The sequence below is a fragment of the Argiope bruennichi genome, chromosome X2, assembly GCF_947563725.1.
Source record: "Argiope bruennichi chromosome X2, qqArgBrue1.1, whole genome shotgun sequence".
Lineage (NCBI taxonomy): Eukaryota > Metazoa > Arthropoda > Arachnida > Araneae > Araneidae > Argiope > Argiope bruennichi.
In genome coordinates, this window is record NC_079163.1 from 35,981,322 (window position 1) to 36,006,594 (window position 25,273).

At 28.4% G+C, this 25,273-nt stretch overlaps 1 protein-coding gene across 1 annotated transcript in view; it reads right to left on the reverse strand.

Moving 5' to 3' along the window:
- Positions 1–629: 629 nt before the first annotated feature.
- LOC129961028 (putative polypeptide N-acetylgalactosaminyltransferase 10) overlaps positions 630–25,273 on the reverse strand; it is a 295,335-nt gene continuing 270,691 nt past the window's right edge. The window contains exons 9-11 of the mRNA XM_056074820.1: positions 12,849–12,959; positions 4,180–4,323; positions 630–2,575 (exon numbers count right to left, since the gene is read on the reverse strand). Of these exons, the coding sequence (XP_055930795.1) occupies positions 2,423–2,575; positions 4,180–4,323; positions 12,849–12,959 (408 nt within the window). The 3' untranslated portion in view covers positions 630–2,422. The remainder of the gene's footprint in view (positions 2,576–4,179; positions 4,324–12,848; positions 12,960–25,273) is intronic.

The window sequence follows — 25,273 nt, forward strand, 5'->3', positions numbered from 1 at the left end:
GCAATGGCGGACTCTAAATATAATGTACCTTTCTTTTAATAGTTTTGACTCAGGAAATATTTACTTTTAAGTTAGCTTCATATAAATTACTTTAATTTTTGGATGGTAGTTTCTTATTCCAGAATTATGTTAACAGATACAATTAAAAAAAAATTAAACCATAGGGTTCCAGATTCAAGACACGATTCCATCGAACAACCGTCGTGTAAGTGGGTCTGGTGCACGTTAAATTCGTCGGGGCCAAACGACTTCCCATTGGTAAGGGGCGGAAGTTTGGAGAGGGGGTGTCAGCTCAGGTGACGTCCTCGTCATCTGACCGTTTTTCAAAATTACTATGTCTGTCTCAAAATATCCCTAGTATTACTTTAAAAACGTAACGTTATTATAACTAAACCTAAAAATAAATAAATAAATAAAATAAACAGCTATTTCAAGTATTCCGCCTTTATGAATAATAATTGAACTAACTGCACTATGTAACTAAAATTTGAATTGGTACATATTTACCAGATTGGCATGATTAAACTCATTTAAAATGTGAAAAAATGAAAGTCAACACATTTGTCATCATGCAGTTTATTTAATATTTTATAGAAAATCTTTTCACACTACATGAAATGCACATACATTATATGTTTAGCATCATGACATGAAATACAAAGGAGTGAACTCATAATTATATCTTTACACATGCGGGAATTTTTAAAATATACAAAAATTATAATTTTTATTTTTTTTTATACAAAAAGAAAATTAAGGCACAGCACCCACTGTTTTTGAAATTTCATGTGTTTAATATTATAACAGCTGTACGGTTTCCTTTATATTTTAAATAGTTAGTTGATGAAATAGTAGTAATTTGTAGAGGGCCTTTTGGTTTAAAGCATATTGATGAATTAAAAAGCAAGCATAATCATTCCTTTTCCCGTTTCCTTTTAATTTGAATAAATTGTTATTCCGGATGCCTTCATTCACATATTAGTTGCAATTAAATAATCTGAAGGTCTTAATAATAATTAGTTTTCTTTGTCTTAATATGGTTAATGCATTTTCGAATGTTTATTATAAATAACTTCTTTTAGGCATGATGAAATTTAGTTAATTAAACCCTTATTCAGTACTGAAATTATTGAAAAAATATTAAATCATGATTAGAATAGAATATAAACTATAGCATTCACCCTACAACTATTTTAGTTCAATGGAAACCTTTCAAACAGCCAGTTATTTTAAACATAAATATAATTGAAATAAAATGATATTTTAATGGATAAACCATGCATTCCTTAATGCAATCGAATTCTTTAATCTGAAAAATGATTTACCTTCGCATTTATATATATATAAAAGAAATATACAACTGAAATAGACTTAACAGCATTAGAACAACATTAAGAACAGAAAAAAATCGTTTCAACCTGCTTGCAGGGTTAAAACAAATTAAATTATATTAAAAGTCACAGATGGGCTCTTAACCCTTTAATCTTTGTCCCCATGAGTTATGCGGGGGCTTTGAATTACAGCTTCTCAAACATATAAGCTGCAATTAAATCCTTCCATGACACTATAAATCGACACAAAAATTACACATAATCCACACACATCTCAAGTGTTGTGTGGATAATTAAATTAAATCATTGCATGGCACTATAAATCGACACAAAAATGACACATAATCCACACACATCTCAAGCGTTGTGTGAATAATTGAATTTAATCATTTCATGGCTCTATCAATCGACAGAAAAATGACACATAATCCACACATCTCAAGCGTTGTGTGAATAATTGAATTTTATAATTGCAATTAAATCATTCCATGGCTATATCAATCGGCACAAAAATGACACATAATCCACACACATCTCAAGTGTTGTGTGGAAAATTGAATCAGTAAGACAGCAAATTCCCAAAAGGGGAGATGTCACCTGATTAAATAATAATAACAAAAAGAAATAATTAGAAGGTTAATTCTCTCGCAGGAAAACAAAATATAGAAAACAAAGAAGCGTACTTGGCTGAATCTTTGCAAATATTGATACTTGCATATATTTCTTAGAATATAATACTGGTAAACTAGAAACGTAGGTGTAAGTATAATGTCCTTCAGCACCATCGATGAAAAAAACTGCGTCAATCAAAACACAAATATAGAATTCCATAAAATGCAATATACACCACAGGTACCACAGATGGTAAGAATAATGACATCATTATTAACAACAATCTCAAGATGCGTCATTTTTTTAAAATTATGGAATCGTCCTATTTCTAGGTTCTGAAAAAATATTTTTTTTTCGTAGAAACTTTTCCCAATCTTCCTTGAAGCAGGGCAGAAAATGATAATATCACTTGTAGATCTGTGGCTGTTACACAAAAAAAAGTCATTTGACGCAAATGATTTGCTTAAAAAAACTTGAGTTCACCAGTTGAAAATAGCAGTTACATTGACTGATTCGAACTTCCAAACCTGTGTTTTTTTGTTAGGATCACAAGGATTCATGAAAATTTGCTTTTGTTGCACATCACAATCTAAGCAGGTGCCCGTCAGTAAATGAACCAGATGACGGTTTTCCTAAAAAAATAATCAATAAAAAACTTTCAATATTATACAAGAAAGTATTATTTAGTTTTAAATTAATATTTTAGTCTGTAATTATATATTAAATGAAATGAAATTACTTATTACAATAATTTTTAAAATATCATTTTATTCTCTGAGCAAAATTATTGTACGACATATCAAGAAAGTTTCTCAAAACTCCGAATATTGAAAATTATTTTGAACATAAGGTAGCAATATTAAATAGCATCTTACATTAATAAGTATCAGGTTTAGTTAGAAGGAATTCACTTCATGTCAAAATCATGTGTAATTTTGATGATAATATATTTATTTTATTATATCAGACAGTGATTATCAACAAATCATAAATTAAATTTCGATTCCATAACCTAGGTGATATCTGACAGTGAGTTTAGGATCTGACAGATCTCAATATAGATTTCAGAGTAAATTGTTAAATGAAATTTTGAGGCGAATTCAGCTTTGATATTTACAACAAACAAACAAAAAAGCTGCTACTTTTTGTTAATGGCTGTTTATACAAAATTATGACACCCTTTGTAATGCTTTTTATTCTCGTTATTGATATCATTCATTTTGAAGGAAATCAATGTAATTTACAAATAACTAAACTTTAAATCGATCTTAAAAGACTTTATTCAATTTGAAGCATAGTTTATAAAATGTTATCACATAGATGTCTTAAATAGAAATAATATCAAGAAATCCTTGATAAAACACTTTCTTGTACGATGATTCAAACTATTAAATAAGATAATGATTTAATAATCTTTAATAATAATTCAGTTCCTTAAACAACTGTTGTTTTCATATTTTTATTACATGTTTTTTTTCCTTATCGGACAGATAGCTTGTTTTACTGTTGCGAAAATTAAAAAATAATGAACGTTAAAGCAACATTTCCTGTATTGTGATAATTTATGGATTCAAACACTATTACTTGTTTACTTTCTTTTTCAACTGCACAGTCAAATTTTCTAAATTCAATTCCACAGCCATATATTTTTGTTATTTCTAAAACATAAACTTTTTACAGTAAATTAATATAATAATCTTATATTAGTTATTATTATCATTCTCTAAATTTTGCATTATTTAGATAAAAATTTCTCTTAAATTAATATAAATTTCTCTGCACTCTTATTTAATTATTTTTTAAAAAATGGAGTTTTGAAAGGATTTTTCACTAATTTTCTAATATGTTAAAGAATTGAAATTCTACACACTGATGCATTTTCTACGACAATTTCATTTTTAAAATATTTTCTGAGCTAAATTAGATATTAATTAAATTATATTTGATTCCATTTCCGTGGCGCCACTTGGTAGTGAATTTGAGACTCAATATATATCAGAGTTAAAAAGTAGAAAATAATTAAAATAAAAGAAAGAATATATCCTTAATTTTTTAAAAAAATAATTTTACTAAAATATTTCTGATATGTAATATATCCTCAAAATATCTTTTTTCAATGTGAATTTTAAACATTTCTTCCTTCCCCTTGCATTATTTTGCGAAGACGTAGATTTATGAAGAATAGTAAATAAATATTTTCCTTTGTAAAATAAAATAATGGAATCGTTCTACTCACCATGTCATACTTCCATAATTGATTGCCTTGCATGCCGTGACAATTCCACAAAACTACAGGCGCTTGCTTTTCTGAGCTTGACACGTCAAAGCAAATATTTCTCTTTGCAGGACGGATATCTTTATGCCAAGACAGCACGAATTGCTACGAGAGAAAAATAAAAATAAAGATGAATTATGCATTCAAATTCACATAAAAAATGAAGCGATCGGTACGCGTTGAAGTAAGAAGATTGATTTGTTTTCGAGATTGCACTTAATCGAGATTCACATTCACATCAGGAACCGTTCATTGATCAGCCATTGCTGATTTGTTTTGATTTTACCCAGTAGTGACTCTTCACTTGCTATAAAATGAGTCAGGATCGAATGTTTATAATAAAATGAAAATTGAATCAAACTCTCCATGGGTTCCCCAAATTCTATGTTCGAATTGAATTCAATGCATTTTATAATAATATAATTAAACACACGTGTAGGAAGGAGAATGTTCAAATCTCAATCAAAGGATGAGGACGATACCTGAGGTGGAAATTCCTCTCCAATCTTCCGCACAACACCAACGTTATGTGTGAGTGAGTGAGAGATTATGTAACCTTACATAATACTATGAAAACATTCAGTCGTTACAGAAAACGATATGAACTGTTCGTTTCAGGATCACGAGACTATCACTTTTCGACGATTGTACCTCCGTAAGGGGTGTTACGCCTCCTAATTCCGCGATATTATGACTTCAACCTACTGCTATTGTTAAATGTAAACATCTCCTCCTTTCATCTCTGGTTTTACTCAGCTTAAACGAAATAAAGTCTCCTGACTCAAGAGAAAAAGCGAAGAGGGTTTTCGAATCTGAGGATGAACAGTACAGTATTCCTAGTACAAGAATAATCAGGCATAAATGTTTTTGCATGTGTAGTTCAGTATAAAGTCCTTACAGTATTTTTCATCTAGTACAAGAATAAATAGACATAAAATCTTTGCATATATTGCTCTATATAAAGTTCCCATTTTTTCTTAAGTAACTTTCAGAAGTTCATTTAGTACTAGTTAACTTTGCAACAACGAACGAATTATTCAATGTTAAGATTTCTTTCTTCTAATTAATAATAATATGATAGTATTTTCTATAAGGATCTCTACAATAGAAGCTTTAAGTCTTTGCCAATTCTTTTGATTGAAAAGCAGTTGATCGAATGGCCATTTGCCAAGAAAACTTATTCTTTCAAGTAATAAGAAGTTTCATAACCAAAATGGCATTTGAAGTACTTAAATGTTTCGTGTCAAATGTTATTTCTAAATCATTGGTTTGGATAAAAACGAATTCTAATGGTTGATAATTCGATATTCGTGTTTGATATCTCAGACATTGTAAAGAGTTTAGTATTGAAAACTGTCGTAACTTATGAACTACAGTGAAGTATAATTGAACATATTGAAAACAATAATTAATATCCGAACTTAACCATTCTATAATAGTTAAAAGTTCACAAATAAATAAGTACCTACTATAACATATTATATCGAATTTTACAGTAAAATATACTATATACAATGGTTATTATCAGAAAGTATGTGTAACTGATTTAGTAATGAAAAATATGAGATTTTATGCGAATTCTGCATACAAATACATGTACATAAATTTATGTAACATTGTATTAGCAATAAAATAGAAAAAGTTTTCAAAAATTGCGTTTAAATCTGCTTTTAACGATAGCTTGAAATATCGAATCAGAAAAATCTATAAGAAAAATTTAAAAAATCTACTTTTGCTCATTTACATGAAGAACGAGGAAAGGAATAAAGAAGTTTTTAAAAATTTGTAATTGCAGATTTTAATCAGGCACACTTCGCTTCTGTTTTATGGAAATATAATCAGACGATGGACTTTTTTCACGGGTCACCCCTATTTTTCCGTGTCAAGAACGATTAAATTTAGATTGAATTTTTCTGATCGTGACTATCTATGCACGACAGTATTCAGAGACATCAATTTGAAACTTTATTTTCGAAGGAATAAGGCTGTTTTCGAAGGAGTGAAAATTTTATGATTGGATAACGGTTAGAAACCTAATTTCCACTGAAATATATTTAGGTAAATATTTTATTTAATGAATTAAAAAATGAATTCATTGTGTTTGAATTTCAAACAATATAAATAAATACATCATTAAACTGTTAAATGTTCTAATGTTTATATCTGAATTGCTCTGAAATTTTGATCATCTAAAAAAATGCAGCTTCAAATTGTAAATAAGAGAATAAAGCGTGATTATTAAAATACAGTATGGGAATTCATTTTTAAGTAAACACATGAAAATAATCGCGATTAATAAAAAATAATAGCTTTCTTGACTAGTAGAAATTTATGTCTTATCTGTTTTATTCCCAATAGGAAAAAATGCCTGATCATTAAATTTTGTAAGAAAATAATAGCAGTTAAAATATAATTCAATTAACGCATAGACGAAGATATTTAGTAAAATAGTATTAATAACTAACGTCATATAAAATATGAAAATATGGTATTTCGAAAAATAATGAGCGTTTAGTCGTGTAAATAAAGAACAAGAAATATATATATATATATATATATATATATATATATATAAGTAACCAATCTAAAGTAAGAAAAAGTTTGAAAACGAAACTAAAATGAAAACGAAACAAAACAGTTTCGAAATCGCAACTAAAATTTATTACCTATTTAAACTAAAACCAAAAAGGAACTTTAACTTTTTGCATAGTTTAATTTATTTATTAAAATGAAAATATATCTCCTAAACGCCGTTAACTTTCAAAAACAGGAAATCACAATCGATTGTTTAAAGTTTCCTTCACTGTTGGATGGTATGTGCTGGCCTTTTCGTTTTTAATTTTAATTTTAATTTTAATGCTGTTTTGTTTTTATTGTTATTGGTTTTATTGTATTTTTACTTTGTGTTTTTTTTTTTTTTCTAATTTGTTATTTTGTATTTCCTTTCTGTTAAAATGGTATATCTCTTGAGCATAATTTCGGGGGATTTTCGGGTCACGAGGAATCATTATTAGACTTAATGTCTGTATGTCCTCACAGAAAAAATCCCTTTATTTGAATCCCTGCCTGAGGGTGACCCTTGAAAAAGTCTTCAGGCCGGATTCTTTTTTAAAATTTTTAATAATTTTTTTTGGTTTAATTTTTATTTGGTTTTTGTTTTTCCTATTAACTTGATTCTAATACTTTTGTATATATATATATATATATATATATATATATATATATATATATACACAAAAGTATTATCAAAGTATTATCAAGTTAATAGGAAAAACAAAAAATCAAATAAAAATTAAACCAAAAAAATTATAAAAAATATAAAAAAAGAATCCGGCCTGAAGACTTTTTCAAGGGTCACCCTCAGGCAGGGATTCAAAGAAAGGGATTTTTTCTGTGAGGAAATACAGACATTGTCTAATAATGATTCCTCGTGACCCGAAAATCCCCTGAAATTATGCTCAAGAGATATACTATTTTAACAGAAAGGAAATATAAAACAACAAATTAGAAGAAATTAACCACAACAAAGTAAAAATACAATAACAAAAATAACAACAAAAATAGCACTAAAATTAAAAATTAAAAACAAAAAGGCCAGTATATAGCATCAACAGTCAAGGAAACTTTAAACTATCGATTGTGATTCCCTGTTTTTAAAAAACTAACGGTAAATTATGTAAACAGATGTAGGCTCCCAGCGCCATCTATTGAGTGATCCAATATGCAAGGAAAGTTCTATTTTTATTTAAGCCAAAGGATTAATCCCAAACCATACCTTGTTTAATTAAAAAATTAACATTAAAGTAATTTCTAGGAAATTCATTTTTAATTAAATTTTTAAGGAGGTTGTTTGATGCTTCAATATAAGAATTTTTATTATTGCAAAGCCTTTTGATCCTTTTAACTTGTGAGAAAATTAGATTTTTGAAAATTTTAGAGTTTAGATTGGAATGGTAGTTACATAGTTTTGTTATTTTAAAGTTGAAATCATCCCTTTTATCGTATATACCAACTATTGTTTTATCATTAGCAATTTCGATTTTTAAATCCAGAAAGGTAGCCTCAAGTTGATTTTTATTTGTGTCTTTATATATATATATATGCATGTATGTATGTATGTAATTATATTAAAATTTAATTTAATCCTAATTAATTTCTAAAATTTTATTCTAATTCAGCCCATATTAACACTACGAGTGAAGGGATAAGAAATTGCCAATCTAAACAAATTCCCTTAAAAGATACCTAAATTCCCCTTGTCTAAATCGACATTCGTAAAGAAATCCCTATCAGAATCTCATGGTATATAAACACTGAGAAAAATATTTTCTCACTCTTGCCTCTTTTACGCTCTTCTGTTTTTGTGCCGCGTTTTGAGAAGACGTATTTGCCCGAGCTTCTTGTACATATATTATGCCTCCTGAGATGGAATAAAAGTGAAGTTTTAAAATTCAAAATGTCTTTTCTGCCTTCGGCCACGTTTCTGCTTCAATAATTATATGCTTACATATATATGCATACACTGTATGTGTTACGACTAGCAGATAATTCTGCAATCACTGCATAATTGTGTACACACATATACACACACGTCTGTGTGTTGCATTCCGATAAAATTATATTGTACTGCAGAGTCTTAAAAGAATTTGCAGTTGTTGATAAAATGACTTAATTTCCTTTATTGTTAACTTGAGTGATAAATGTGATTATCGATATTATTATCAGCGAGTCAGAGCCATGACCAGTAGAGAGAAAAGCGACGCATTTTTGCCGCTATGAATATGAACAGTAATGAGGATGAAAAAGCAAGTTTGTGGCGGTTTAACAATCCAGAAGGGGATCTTCTCGTTTTCTGGAGTGATGCTGAAAACGAAGCTAAAATATGATTGAGCAGCAGTTAAGACAATAAAAGTTGCCGTAATTAAATTCCGAGCGTAAGTGGGAAACCATAACAACTAAGGAGCTAAAATGTTTTTTAAGTTTGAGTTTTACTGGGTAGAAAAATTGATTTTATGATCGTTCTCAAAATGAAAGTATCACACACGCACGCGTACAACGTAGCATAACAGTATTCCATGCCACTTGTAACTATAACTTTAAGGTTGTTTTTAAATAATGTCGTCAACCTATAATAGAAGACAAATCACAGCCCTTAAGGTTAACCATTTTCACACACACTTCTTAAATTGAATAAGGTGAGCTGCATAAAATATTTATAGCATATTACATACTAAATATGGACTGACTTTTAACTCAGAAAACATCCAATAAAAATACACTTTTTAAACTTTTGTAAAATAATATACTTGTGATGAATTCAACACATCATAATAATACTTTTGAATTTAAATAGCAAAACTGTCATTTCCCCCCTATAAAACATGAGTAGATGTTTCATATGTATTTAGTTGAGCGATTAGCTCTATAATGTTGAATTTTCAAACAGATATGATATATAATTTTAATAGTGGCATTTACTCATTTTATGAAGAGAATAATCTTTATGATTAGTCTTGATAAAGCTTTATTCTTAAACTCTATAAGCTTTTAAAACCCAATACTTGCAAATGGAATATGTTGTATTACTTGGCTCTAAAATTTATCTTGAATTTCTGTAAAAGTTACCATTTCTCCTAAGACGATAAGGAAGAATTTTCTTTTCACAAATTCTAAAAAATATCTTCTCTTCATGACAGCTGTAAAATGTTTTTTATTTATTACGAACTATTATAAATAATTTTCATGCTTATTCATTTCTATCAAAGCGCCGGGAAATATTTTATGAAAGCCAAGAGCTTAAATACTATTAAAACTGCTTTTTATAGTTATAAACCCTCAGGAAATTAAAAATTGGCACGGGAAGAGTTTCCGAGCTGACTTTAACGCTGAATGAATAAAGTAATTAAAATAAAATGAAATAAAATAAAAAAAATTCTTTTATTTTGATTCGTTAACACTTCAAACGTCCTAGATTCAGTTCCTACACTTAAATACAATTTATATGCAAAGCATGAAAGCCTTAATTTCGAAAGCTGGAACCATCATTTATACAGATGAACATTTCACACTTTAATTAATGCTATCCATTCAGAGCGAACTTTCGGCTGAGAGTTTTTTGATTATCTGCTAAGTGAATTGAAATGACAGTTTTAATTAGAAATAGTTTCAGCTGAAAAAACTCTGTATTTCAGAGAATAGCGGAATAGTTTAAAAAATTCCTTTTGAATATCCACTGCAATACTGAAGTGTAGTAAAGGATTTTTTTTATCGTAATTCTAAAAGTACGTATTAAAATGCAATTAAAAAGTTCTTAGCCTTAGCATAATGATAACATCTGAAAGATCTAAAACAGGTTTTTAGATCTTTCAGATAAAAAAAAAGATTAAAACAGGTGTTTTTTTCAAAAGTAAATCTTTTTTTTACTTTTGAATAAAATTATTAATGAAATAACATTTAATTTTAGTCTTCTGTTATAAACTTTAATATATAGGTCTAATGTTTTCAATTTGCATTCATTTCTTTTTCATTTGCATTCATTTTTTTAATTCAAAATCATTGATGTAATTTGCATTCATTTTTTTTTCATTGATTGAAAATGCTTATTTGAAGAAAAAGAAATGCCTTAATTATTACCGTAGATAAAAAAAATTTATATTAATAATGCGATTTCTACTTTATACGAAAACTCTATAAATATCAAGTTCAAGTAATACATCAATGATTTTGAATATTTGTTGGTCAGATTGAACCGATATTTCAGATAAAGAAGTACTTCTTGCACGAAACTTAAAACTCATTTATTGATAATTAAAATTAATTAAAATGAACTCTTACTTTATTTTTTTGCAGTTATCCAGCACATTTTCTTTTAAAAATTTATCTGGTTTTAATGCTTTAAGCCTAAAAGAATACCCATTTTTTAAAGTCATTTTTATACGTTTGTTTTGCAAATTTATTAAATTATATATCCTTATTTTTTGTATAAAAGTATAATGATTAACTTAAGATAATTAATTTTAGTATTTTGAGTGGCTTCTTTAGCCATAAAATATGTGGTGAATTTTTATCATGAATAAAACGTCCATGTTTCCTGTGTTAGTTTTTCTTTCTTTTCCGATCTTTCTTTTATTTGCATAGTTTCGTTTTTAATTGGATGAACTGCATATTTGATAATAAGTTATAATGAATTTTCTTGGAAGCCATATATGTTTGTAGTTCTAAGAAAACTATCTACTTGAGATAATGCTACTTTTTTCTATTTTCATAAAATAATATGTCTTCAGAGATCCCTCTTTTAATTATATATATGGTTTCTTATGATATTGTGAAGGATTTCGAGCATATTGAAAGTCTACTTTTACAACTTATACAATATCTCTTAAAATCAAACCGGGTAAATTCCATTAAATTAAAATTCTTTAATAGATATTCCTTTATGTGGCTAAAAATTAAAATCAGTTTTCAGTTTTACTCGGTAATTCAAAGATTTTTTTTAAAAAATTTCCAGGGCTTCATAGATTGTGTTTTCTCTATTAATGAAATTGAATGTTTGAACCTTTAAAGTCGTGATTGTTTTTTTAAATTTAAAATGTTTTCTAAAATTATAATTTTTCTTTTAATATTTGTATATAGGACATTTTATGATTTTACATTACATGAAAAACATGTATTTACATGGAAAAATCTTCAATTTTTCTAATAGAAAGTGCAATAAAACATCAATAAAACATGATTGTGGGTTTTTTTTGTTGAAAATGCAAATAATATTATGTGTTATTGAGTCTTAGAGCAAATGTTTTAGAATTGGTATAATAATCTCTAGTCTTTGTATGAGTTTTTCTTCTATCTATTAAGACTATCTGAATTTTGAAATTTTTAGTGAGATTCGAGGAAAAGTGGTGAATAATCCTTCACTCAAAATTTAAATGCATTCACTGAAAAGTTGCATGTCATAAATACCTAATGCACTTTTTATTATCAGTTCATTTCTGGACGGGCCATATAATTTTAAACTTTGGTCAGACGACGAGTATGACTTTTGAGTAGGACACCAGAAAAAGGTATGACTACCATGGTGAGTCTGGTGAATCTTTGATAAAATATGATATAGAAATCAAAACCATCCTGTCTCAAAGCTTTAACTTTGCCAGGTAATCTCGGTTTACGCAATTGAACCAAAACAGTTTCTAACAAAATGATGAATTATAAAAGACTTCAAATCATTTTTTTCTGACGTTTCGTCAAAAACTGTAAATTGCAAAAAGAATCAAATATTTTATAAAATTTTCAGAAAAATATAGAACTCTCTGACCACATACTCGAAGCTTAATGCAGTTTGTGGAATGCTTCTATGACTAAACATTTTTTTCTGTCATTTCTATGATCTTTAAAAGTTTTTATTGTATTAAATTTTATATTAATAAGATAATTTTTTAAAAACACGAAAAAAATCGAGGTAAAATATTATGCAAAGAAGTTATTTGAAAGCAATTTTCTTCCAAATATTAATATTAGGAATTCTAACATGTTTGTATTGAAAAATTGCTTATATGTATAATTGATTCCCTTATTTATAAAATCAAGCAAAATTCTAGTACCATTATATTTTATTAAATTTTATAAAATATTACCTGTTCTCCACCTTGGTTGGGATTGTCTTTGATGCAACTGTCTAAGCCGAATTTTTCATTTTGTCCCTTGAACTTGGTATCAATGCACACATCCGCTGCTCCGTTTCGAATCTGCAAAGAGATGGGAATCAAAAACAGACTATCAGAAATCGGAACAAAAATTCACTAATAAATTTTGTAAATAACTTAACTTTTCTTTAAGAATATTTGGTGTGAAATTAAGTCACAGGAATTTGTGCATTATAAATACCAAAAAATCAACAAATTTTCAGGAACCCAATTTTAAGGATACGGTAGACTCTGAGAGAGCAAAAAATGGCGAAAATTTTAAATGCTCTTTTTATTATTTTATCTACAAAATATGGTCTTATATTCAACTAAAACAACAATATAAAATATATTGTTTAATAAAAAGAAAATGTGAAGAGCTTGGAGGAATAAATATATTTTAATGATGTTTTCTGAAATCTATGTTCTAATTAGATTTCAATATCCTTGAAATGTTTCAGGTATCTTAATTTTTGGGGAAATTATGTAAAATTGATCATGAAAATTTTACTTAAACATTAACAGAAAATTAGGTATTCATTTTATATTTATTACTCTTTTAGATAGATAAAGTCAATTTTAGTTCATAAAACTCCATAATTCCCATTAAAACACAGTGAGTTTGAATAGAAATATTTTTAAGATATTAACTTTTAAATGGAATTATAAAATCATACCCAATTCCTTTCCAAATAAATTTATGTACGAAAATAAAAAAAAAAAAAATAATAGAAAAAAATTAAAACTAACTCGCTTGGAATAATTAGAAATTTAAAAATTACATGTGCTTTAATTTTTTTTTATAACGCAGTTTGTTTCCTTTCAAAAAGTGTTTGTTTCCTTTCAAAAAGTGTTTGTTGAAGATATTTGAAGTGTTTATATTTTAATGCATATACATAAAAAAATTCAGTATTCCAGGTGAATAATTCGCAAACCCAGTGTTCCTTTAAAACTTTATCAGAAAGCTAAAATTTCATAATTTGATGATTGTGAGTACAGGAAGGAATTTTCGATAAACGAAGTCTTTCTAAAATATTAACATTTACGTAAAAATTTTAAATATTATTATGATTTCGCCGGTTCACCTATAGTGGGTTTATGGTGTGAAAGCACAATCAGCAGGCCTCAGTAGAAAACAACGATGATGTTTATTTACACAAAGAAAACAAGTACACAGAAGAGACAAATGCAAAGACGACAACTATAAACAGCCGAGACGAACACACACAACAGCACACAGCAGCACACTACAGCACAAGTAGTAATCGACCACAGCACACAAAGCGGCCAGACAGAATCCAGCAGGATAGGGGATCTTAGGAGCTTCACTCTACGGTCTCTCTAAACGGCTGAAGTTCTCACTGTCTCCTCGTTTTAGCTTTTCCAACTGCCGACTCACTACTAAACGACTGGCTACTCCATACATGACACGACGCTTCTTCCACAATAGACAACAGGCTCGGCACACAGAACAGTTCAGCAATAGCTTGGGCTCCACACAACGCTGGCACTCAGCGATTGCTTCGCTATCCTCACGAAGATTGGTTACGTGCCCATGATTTCGATCTGGTTCACTGCAGCTTGAGACTGCCGGCCTTTCATAGCTCCCGGGAGGTGGGCCGAGAATCTTCTAGGCTAATCAGGCGTATCTCGGTCCCTAATGAACGAAACATTAAAATTCTCGAAATTCCAAGCATTTTCTATTTCGTCGGCAAGGTCGCTAAATTCGTCGCCAAGTCGCCAAATGGTCGCCAAGTTCTGGGATCACTGGCTCGGCAACCGAGCAGCATCCAGTGCAGATGATTGTAAATCAGTCTTTCTGGTGATAGAACTAACAGTGCTGGGAGGCAACTTTACAGGCTTGTAAAAATATATATTTAATAACTTATTACTGTATTTCTTGATATCAGATAATTTTTTTTCATTTTCAACCAATAAGAAATTTGTAGACATAGAAGCCTATAATTAAATAATTTTACTTAGAATATATAATATTTAAATTAATCTCATCTGTTCTAAATTTGCAAATGCACAAGAATCTCAGTTTCGGACGTAAACAGGGCTGTATTATGTTTGATTAGTTAAAATGTGGAATAATAGAAATGAAAAAAGGAGGCAAAAATTTTGAAATTTAAAGTACCTTTTATGCTGTATAAAATACAATATATTAAAGATTTTTATTCATTTTTAAGATAAGAAAATAAAATAAGTTACATAGCCAACAAATTATTAATGATCTTGCCTTTTTTTTTAAAGAGACATAAAACAATTTCAAAATAAATATGTATCAAGGAAAAAAAAATGAAACTTTTTAAGTGCGTAAGTAAATTGCTTTTTTTTTATCAGTATATGTTTTACATCTAATATATGATTCCTTGTGTTGAAATTACCATGTTTATATTTAAAATTTTCTCTAGGCTGCTTCAGTAGCATTTAGCTCCTACTTCATTAGATATTTTAGATAATTTTCATCATCGATTCATTTATCATTTCTTTTATTCCATCCGTTGAAACAAAAACTCTTTTCCTGTTATCGCTTTTTAAAATAGTCGTATAAATAAACATATATGCAAATTTGACAAAATCATTCTGAAATATTATCGAAAGATTAGCAACGACATTTGCTACCAGAGATGCATAATTTACTTTAAATCTCTAGTAGCTTTGCAGATCATCATGGTGTTGTCACGTATCCATATGAAATTTGACGCTAACGCGAGTACATTTAGAATTTTTAATGATTCTGAATCAATATCGGTAACAACTGTCATAAAATGTAATGCTGTACAACGAACCTTTGTATTAAAGCAATTTTTGGACTTATATACCCGTTGTTTAAAAATTACTTGTGAGGAGCCATGTTTCAAAAATTAGGCGTATGTTCTTCACCAAATTTGTGTATTATAAATAAATTGAAGATGAAATATCCATAAAGACATCACAGGAATTTCCAGTTTAATTTCTTCCATATTCGTTACAGTTAAGTATACTGTAATACTTTTCCTAAAAAAAGTGTTATTTGGCTTCCCGTCAAGTCGATAACTTAACAAATCGAATCAAATCAACCAAACACGTTCTACCAGTTAAATTATTTACGGCAATTAGGTTTAATTTAACCCTTACGTGCTTGATTATTTCAATATAATGAACCTCATTTGCATTTTGAAATATTTAACTATGGTGGCCTGCTCTTCAGTTACATAAAATCAGAACGTAGGAAAGTGAAACAAAGTAATGCAGATTTCATTTGAATTCAAACTTAGATGTAATAAGCTTAGTTTATACTGCAAAATCCATTTAAATCTGGAAAGATTTTATTTTCGCTTATGATTATAAGCTCTAAAAATACGTTACAAAAACAAGGATAGAAAGGCATTCTTTTGATACTGCATTTTTCTGGCATTTCTTTGTGAAACGTGACGAAAGTTAATTCCTCTTTGGAACAAACATTCTACAATCAAAGTTTTGTGATTCAAACGCCTTTTCTGGGACTCTCTGTTTTATAAAAATTTCGCAAACTTAAAAACATTTCGAAAAGTACGAGTTCTGAATTCCTTGGAATGGAGAATTTCTCCATTAATTAACATTCCAGAAGTGCTTTCATTTTGCATTCTTTAATCGATAAATCAACGCAGAGGATTGAAGTTCTTAAAAATTCAACAAGTTACGTTCTGAACGTCAAATGAAGTTTTAAGTTTCTTTCCTCCAAGAAGCTGCATTCTTTGCGAAGAACTAGAAAGTCTGATTGAAACTTGAAACTCGATCTTTAAATTATTCCCCCTTTTCCCTAGAACAACTGGTAGAACATTCTCAAGAAGCGAGAGATGATGGTGAGGGTATAAGAGACGGGATTTTTTTTCTCAAGTTCTGCATTTCTAAGTTTCGTGGCGGCGCGAGATCTCTCTTTTTTTAACACGAATCTCACTACCATGAAACAGGACATTTTTCACTAGGATAAGTTTTTCAAGGAATTTCTGTGTTAAAAGTGAAAAAAAACAAACAAAAAAAAAACATTTTCTTTTTATGTCAGGATGAAACAAAGTGGAGAGTGTCTCTTTCCAGATTTAATGGGAACACATATTCATCAAGAAGACAAAAAGACATGCAACAGAGATTGTTGTTATCAATCCAACTCGGAAAGCTGGTAACAAGTATTTCTCTGGAGGTATATAAATATATCTCTATTTTAGATTTTCTTCATACTATCGATAGAAAAGATTTAAAAATAAATAATACCGGGGATTTAGTACACTGTCATTATTTTATATTTTCTTCCAATATAAAAAAAGCATGAAACAAATATCAGTTAAGAATTTTGAACTATTTATTGATTTTTTTTTGGAAATGGTAATAGTTATATAAAACAAAATATTCCAAATAATATACAGGATGACTTAATATTACTTGTTGGAAGGAATGAATGGAACTAATGAATGGGATGAAAAAATAAAATGCGTTTTATTATGCAGATTGCTAAAATTAATGAATGGAATGAAATAAATTGTTTTATGCAGACTTCCGAAACTAATGAATGGAATAAAATAAATGTTTTAATGCGGATTGCTAAAACTAACGAACGGAATGGCATAAATGTTTTAATGCAGATTGCTAAACTAATGAGAGGAATTATTTTTTTAATGTAAATTGCTAAAACTAATGAAGGAGCTAAATAATTTTTTTACATATCATGAGATACTTTGAGAAATAGATTCCGAAAAAAAAATCAAAGCTATATCATGCATATTAGGAATGTCAGCTTATTAGAAATATGGCAAGTGAGTCAGGGAACCCTAATGTTGATTATAAATGATTATTTTCTATGTGTTTCATATTGTATGTTATTCATTCCTTTATGTACATTTTTTTCTATCAAATGGATATTAATGAAATTTTGTATAATGCATTTCATTTGTAATTATCGATTCTTTTTTCGTTCAGACAGCGACATATTTCCGACTGATGAATTTTTGCTCGCTGAATTCATCTTTCCCTATCTTCTGAAGCCTGCAAATTAAATTTCGCTTTCTTTTGTTCAATATATAGATTACTTGTTTTTATTTCTTCTTTATATAGATTTGGCTTTTATTTGCTCATTACCTATAGACGACTCCAAATAGGAAAAGTTATTTTATGTCCTAAAAAGACCATAAAATAAAATGAGAAATGATATATTTCAGAGGTCGCAGCGGATTTTCTTTGCTGTACATTTTGTATATATTACTATTTTCTTTTCATTGGGAACAATAAGAATAATTGCTTAGAAAAAAAACACTTTTTAATAAATTTCAATTTTAGAAAATCATATGAAACGATACTTTATGAGGCACTTTTTTCTGAATTTCAATTTTTAATTATGAGCAATTTTATCAAGCGACACTTTATGAAGAGAATGTAATATAACAGCGCCTAACAATATTACACATTTATTCAGTGGTGAATGCTTTTCTATTGAAAAAAAATTCTGAAGCATGGAACAAAATAATCAACAACAAATTAAATTTTATGCTTCCTTTAAGAAAAACAAGAAACAATGATCAATACAGCATTTTTAATCATTCATTAATTCTTCTTTTTGTATTTTGATAAAGGTAAAATTTTGATAGATAGAATAATAGATAATTTATAAATCAAATAAATACAGTTTGTGGATTTTTAAATGCGGAGTTATATTTTGAACCAACAAAAAGTATCCTTCTTTTTTAGTAATTTCTATTTTATTTTGAATTTTCCCATTTTAAAGAGCAGCAAAAATATTTTTTTTGAAAAATATTCATTACAAGTTTTTAATTTTTAATGGTAAAAGAGCCGGCGTCCTGGCATAGGGGTAGCGCGTCTTCCCCGTGATCTGGGCGTCCCGGGTTCGAGTCCCGGTTTGGGCATGGTTGTTCTTCTGTTGTTCTATCTGTGAGATGTGTAAATGTGCCCTCCTGTAAAAAGGGGTTGTGCAAGCGAATGAGTGATGCGTGAGTGGTAAAGTCGTACTCTTGGCCCTAGTTGGCGTTGCTATAAAAAATAAGAGACGTTCCCCTCAGGCTTAAATCGCTGTCTTCGTAACAGCGGGCTTGTCAGTGGCAAGTGCCATAAGAAACAAACAAACAGCAAAGAATGGTAAAAGATATAAGAAAATGTAAGTATTAGCAAGTATAACATAGTAGTTATTTGAAAAATCCTGTATATTTATGTTTGAACTGTCGTAAAAACATTATTATTATACCAGATCGAATTCTCAGGCATGGAACAACAATTTTATATTTACCACAAAATGCAGAAATGATTCCAAAATTTTTATAATGCAATTATAATATTTAATTATTTCGCACACTTTCTTTTAAAAATTTTGAAATGTATTAAATTTACTAAATACAAAACATCTTTCGATTATGAAACAAAAGCTTCAAAACATTTATTTTAGCTATTATCTCAATTTGCGGTTATGAAAAAAAAAGGAGAACATTTCAAACAATTTTCATCATTCTTTGTTCAAATAATAACATTTCATAAATAGTATAAGCTTAAGAATAAAAGTAATACAATGGAAATTAATAAATAATAGAATATTACGATCAACAAATTTTTTATTTTATTAAATTAAATGTGAAATACTATCCACTGAATTTTTGGAAAAAAAAAAGAAACAGAAAACATTGTTTTCCCTTACTTTTTAATTTAAATTAAGAAAAGTTCACTTTTCAATTTCAATAAGATATGAAAGAGAATATTTATTTGATAAAAACTTGTTCTCCTTTTTATATATATATATATATTTATATATAATAATATCAAACTTCAATAATTGATTTTCCGTTTTAGAAAATTCTCCTTACTTCCGGAAATATTAAAAAAGGAGAAAAAAACTTTAAAATTTACCTTTGAACACCTCGTTGATTAAAATCCAAGCCTTTGGCGATTTGATATCAGATAAATAAAAAAATGTGAACTTTAAATAGATGAGTTATTTTCAATTTCATCACATATATTCTTTTCCCAAATTATAAAAAACATTAATTTAATTTCGGAATTATTAGAATGAATTTGATTTTGATCTTTTTCTTTAACCAAGAACTCCTTTCTTAAAACTGCAAGCCATATATTTTAAACAAATTTTGATTATTTTAGGCAATAATAGAATAATCAATAAATAATTCTTAACATTAAAAGTAAAAACTAAGCATTTAATTAAATACGTTGTCTTTTGAGATTGAGATACTAAAATTTTATTACATGAATAGTTTTTGAAAATATCTATAAAACTATTTTCTATTTTTTTTTTACAAATAGTAATGATTAAAATAATTTTTAGAATTTTTGAAATAGTTTATTTGTCAATAAATTGTTTGAATCCAATTTAAGACCTAAACTCATTAAAATGATGTTACATTATTTTGATTTAAACATTAGTTTCTTATATTATAAATTGCAAGACAGAGTAAAGTTTCATAGAATGGGTATCAATCTTCAAGATATATATATGTGTCTCAAATATTTAATTTATTTTATGCATATAATTATTGTCAAGTATCTAGACATGACATAGGCTTAATATTACAAGTATCTGGTAGTTGTGATTTATTTTTGAAACATTATTGAAACTTGTTTCAATTTATACAAATTTGTGTTTCTATTTCAAGAAAAGAGAATTATAACTAAGTTTTAAAACAGTCGTTAATAAAATTTTGTTTTATGTTGTAAAATGACATAAAAATCGTGATTTTTCGTTTCTAAAAATATTCATATTGAGCTGATATTTTATAAGCACCTTAATGAAAACCAGAATAATGAAATCCATAAATCATTAAAATGTCAGATTGCTATAGTTAAATATTTATTTAGAAGCTTTCAAATCCAGTTCCATGGTTCTAAATGAAATCAACATAAAGTAAAAGTGACACGTTGTGTGGGAAAAATCGTCAATTGGTACAGGTAAATATTTTCACATTTTTTTTTTTGTGATATAGATTAAATAAATTTCTTTTCACTGTTATTAAAGTTATAATTCACTTATTCAAAATTTTTTAGAACCAAATTTATGAACCCTAACAATAAAAAATAGATCATATAAAAAAGCTATATAATCTGCACCAAAAGAAATAAAAGCATGTATCTCTGGGGTGATGGAATAAATAAAAATAGCGTTAATCGTAATCAATAAATCCATCTTTGTTTTCAATCAAATATGCATTTTTAAAACAGTATTTTCTTCTGAATAACGTGAAATGTTTTGCGGGATGTCGCAGATGTTACGCTTAATATTGTCATTATGATCAGAGATTGTCTGACATCTTTTTTTAGATGCAGAATCTTTCAAAGTACCATATAGTCGGAAATCGCATTGTGTGAGATCAGATGATAATGGTTGCCATATTATTTGAAATTAACAATTCATCAGAAAATCTTTTGTGAAATGGGATTTTAAGAAAATCTAAAATGAACGAGTAATGTGAAGTGGTGCACAAGGAACGGAATTTCGATGTCGGTTTGCGTTTATTGACAAAAATGTGAACTAATTTTATTTGTGGTTTTCATCAAGCACACCACTAATACTAGTGAAATTTTGCTTCGTTTGAAGATATATATTTGGATTTATCCCTCGACATAATCTTTTATGAATTATAAGACCGGCTTTTTAAAGTACGTTTTAAGTTTTTAAAATGTTGTTGTTGTTGTGTTGTGACTTATGGTACTTTACAAGCCCGCTGACAGTTATCTGTCGAGATTTAAGCCGGGTGAGCGTCTGTTATTTTTTTCAATAGCACCAACTAGGGCCAAGAGAACGACTTAGCTACTTCATGCATCACATTCGCTTGCACAACCCCTTTTTACAGGGGGACACATTCACACACCTCACAGATAGAAGAAGAACAACCATTCCCGAAACGAGACTCGAACCCAGGACACCCAGATTACGGGGAAGACGCGGTACTCCTATCCAGAATGTCGGCTTAAAAATGTTATTACGTCATATTGTTTCAAGAAAGTGAAACATATAAAAAATAGGTTTGAAACAAAGAAATTTAAATACGAATAAGAATATTAATAACAGATCCTAATTTCAAAAGCCACTTTTTTCCAATTTTTTTTTTTAAATAAAGAAAGTGATTTCGAAAAAAAAATATTAAGGAAAACAATTCTTCATTTAGAAAATATTTTCTGAGACACTCATAATTAAAATACATATTAAAAAGAATAACTTTAATAACATTAAAGTAATTCTGTAGCAAATTTAAGTTTGATCAAAGACAAATTCTAATAAAATGAACTCATTTCGAGCTTATTCGGGATCAGAAGTTGATTCTAGCATTTTAATACCTTCCGTTCATAGTTGGAAATTTCATTTTGTATTTGAAAAAAGTTGAAAGAAAGATACTGCTATTGATATTAAAATAAATGTATTTGAATAAAGATTGAATTTTCCCCGTGTTTTTAAGATAAAAAAGTGAATAAATCTTTTATTCAGTACTTTAAATGATTTATTATCCATTGTTAACTTAAACCATCCCTTTTTTTAATGGAAAATTTTATTGTCTATTATAGCTAAATCTAATAATTTTTAACAGAGTTTATTTTATATTAAGTTAGTACAAATTTCAATAGATTTCTAAATGGTAAGCCTTGTAGTAAATTTTTGCTTGGAAAAAATAGAAATAGAGTGTAAAATTTATTGCTGATTTTTATGTAGGTTTCAGCAAAAATATCTGCATAAAATTTTATTAGAATGCAATATTTTCAAGATGATATAATTCTAAAATATTAAGAATAAATCATATGCTTTGCGCAATATTTTGTAAATGTTTTTTGAAAAGTTATTTATAAAATTAATTTAATATTTTAATAAAATCCTAAAATATATGTGTAGTTAGTAATCAATAATTTGCACTAAACCAGTTGAATTCTGGATAAATCAACCACTTTTAACCACAAGATATTCTTGATTGAACCATTGAGAAAACTGGCATACTGAATGCGCTTTTGAATGGATTATTTGCCGTTTTATCTAGAATATGCTTTTAACCACAAGATATTCTTGATTGAACCATATAGAAAACTGGCATACTGAGTGCGTTTTTGAATGGACTATTTGCCGTTTTATCGAGTATCTACTTTTAACCACAAAATATTGTTGATTGAACCATTGAGAAAACTGGCATACTGAATGAGCTTTCGAATGGATTATTTGAGGCTTTGTCGAGTGTCGAGCTTAAAAGTAAAAAAAAAAAAAATCTACTGGATTGCTGGAAAAAGAGTGGAAAAAAAATACACAAAACCTATCAAAGAAAAAAAAGAGTATGTAAGTTTCTTTGTGCGCGTAGCATTCAGGTCATTTTCAGCGAAAAGCAGTTAAAGAAACCATATTTTCACGTTTATTGTCGTATAAGCAAAATCTTCTATCTCATTTTTTTTTTCATATTCTTTCAGTATTTTTTATACTACAAAATGATAGATCATTCAGAAGTAATTAATAATATCTTTTTTCAATAAGTAACGGTTACACGAAATAGTATTTAAAACTAAAAATATATTGTGCTTAAATATTATTATCACATAAGTGCAAATTTTAAAATATTTTTCGTTGGTTAAGAAGTTCTAAGTACGAAGACAAATAAGTAAAAACATACTTCTTATTTGATGCTTAGTTATTTAATATAATTAAAGAAGAAAATAATGAAAACTAATCTTAGTTGATTTAAAAATATTTAGTTTAAAAAATATGAGTTTGGTGGGAGAAATTTTTGTCAACAATGTACTGCTGATTGTTAGAGTAACTATAATTTCTTAAAATTACACATTTTAATCATATTGAGTTTTTGTGTACCAGAGGATAATTTTTTTGTTGCTTGGAATAGAAAATACCTTATCACTTATAAATTTTTCGAAACAATTTACAGTTTATTTTCTTGTTTCTTAAGCAATGCAAACGCTTTGTGGATCTTAATTAAGTGAATTTCTTTAAGTGTTTTTTTTCTTTCCTGCGTTTCTCAAATGAAAATGGAAGGAAAAAAAAAACTTTTGTTTGTCTCTCAGATTTAATTTTTCTCATCGGTTGAACAGAAAAAGAACCCCTTAAGTCCTAGTTTGTACTTTTTTTAATGTTTTGTATAAAGAGTATAGAAAATAGTTAATTAACCCTTGTTTTAGGTGAGTTTTGAATAGAACTAATTTTTTAGCGGAAATAAAAGCGAGAAAGCTAAACAGTGAATGCGGGAAAAAAAGTTACAATTAAAGTTAGCCAAGCTAAATAAAAATAGTTTACCATGGCGAACCATACATTTTCAATGAATTTTTTTTCGTAATTTATCCTTTTTATAAAAACTGCATTTTTAAAGAATTAACAAAGACATCCGTTTTTATAAAAATTCTAACTTAATTACACCAAATTAATTTTTTGAAACAGAAAGGCATTAATTTATATGTTTTAAATAAATGTTGATTTAGGGGTGCTCCTTTAATGTGAAATATTTGAATTTTTGGATAAAGTGGAATATTACTTCGTTAATTTTAGTAGAATAGTTTCTACTTCTTGTCGGCCTTAATCAATATAATATAAAAATTAACTTTAATAATTTGATTGTAGGCTTGAACCAAATACTTCAATTTAGATTTTTTATAGCTAATGATGCACCTTATCTTAGTTGTAATATAAATAGTATTTATTTAAAAATAAATGGATTAAATTTTATGTATAGTATAAATTGTAGATACAAAGGGTGTTCAAATGAAAAGCTACGAAATGACACTGTGGGTATAAATGATGACTTTATTCAAAGTATACACCATAGGTCTGAGCACAACGATCCCATTGATTAACGACCCGAAGGATTCCTTTTTTCCAGAATTCCTGTGGCCGTGACGAGACCCAATCCTTCACAGCGTCCTCGAGTTCGCCGTCCAAGTTGAAGCGCCTCCCTTCCCGATTTTTTTTTCAGAATTATTAACTCCGATGTGTACTGTGATACACTCCGAAGACAATGCAGGTCTATTAAAAACAAAAGACAGGCGCTCCACACGTCTCCAGGGTCACACACGAGGAACTGGCCAAGTTCAACTGGGAGCAGCTTGACCCTCCGCCCTACAGCTCGGACATGTCTCCCTGTGATTGTCATGTGTTTAGTCCCCTGAAAAAACATCTGAAAGAGAAGCGCTTCAACTCGGACAGCAAACTCAAGGATGCTGTGAAGTACTGGGTCTCGTCACGGCCACAGGAATTCTGGGAACAAGAAATCCTTCTTCTCGTTAATCAATGGGATCGTTGTGCTCAGGTCTATGGTGTATACTTTGAATAAAGTCTTCATTTATACCCACAGTGTCGTTTCGTACCTTTTCATCTGAACACTCCTTGTATAATTAGTTTCTTTAAAATTCCTACTTTTTCATTTTAGATA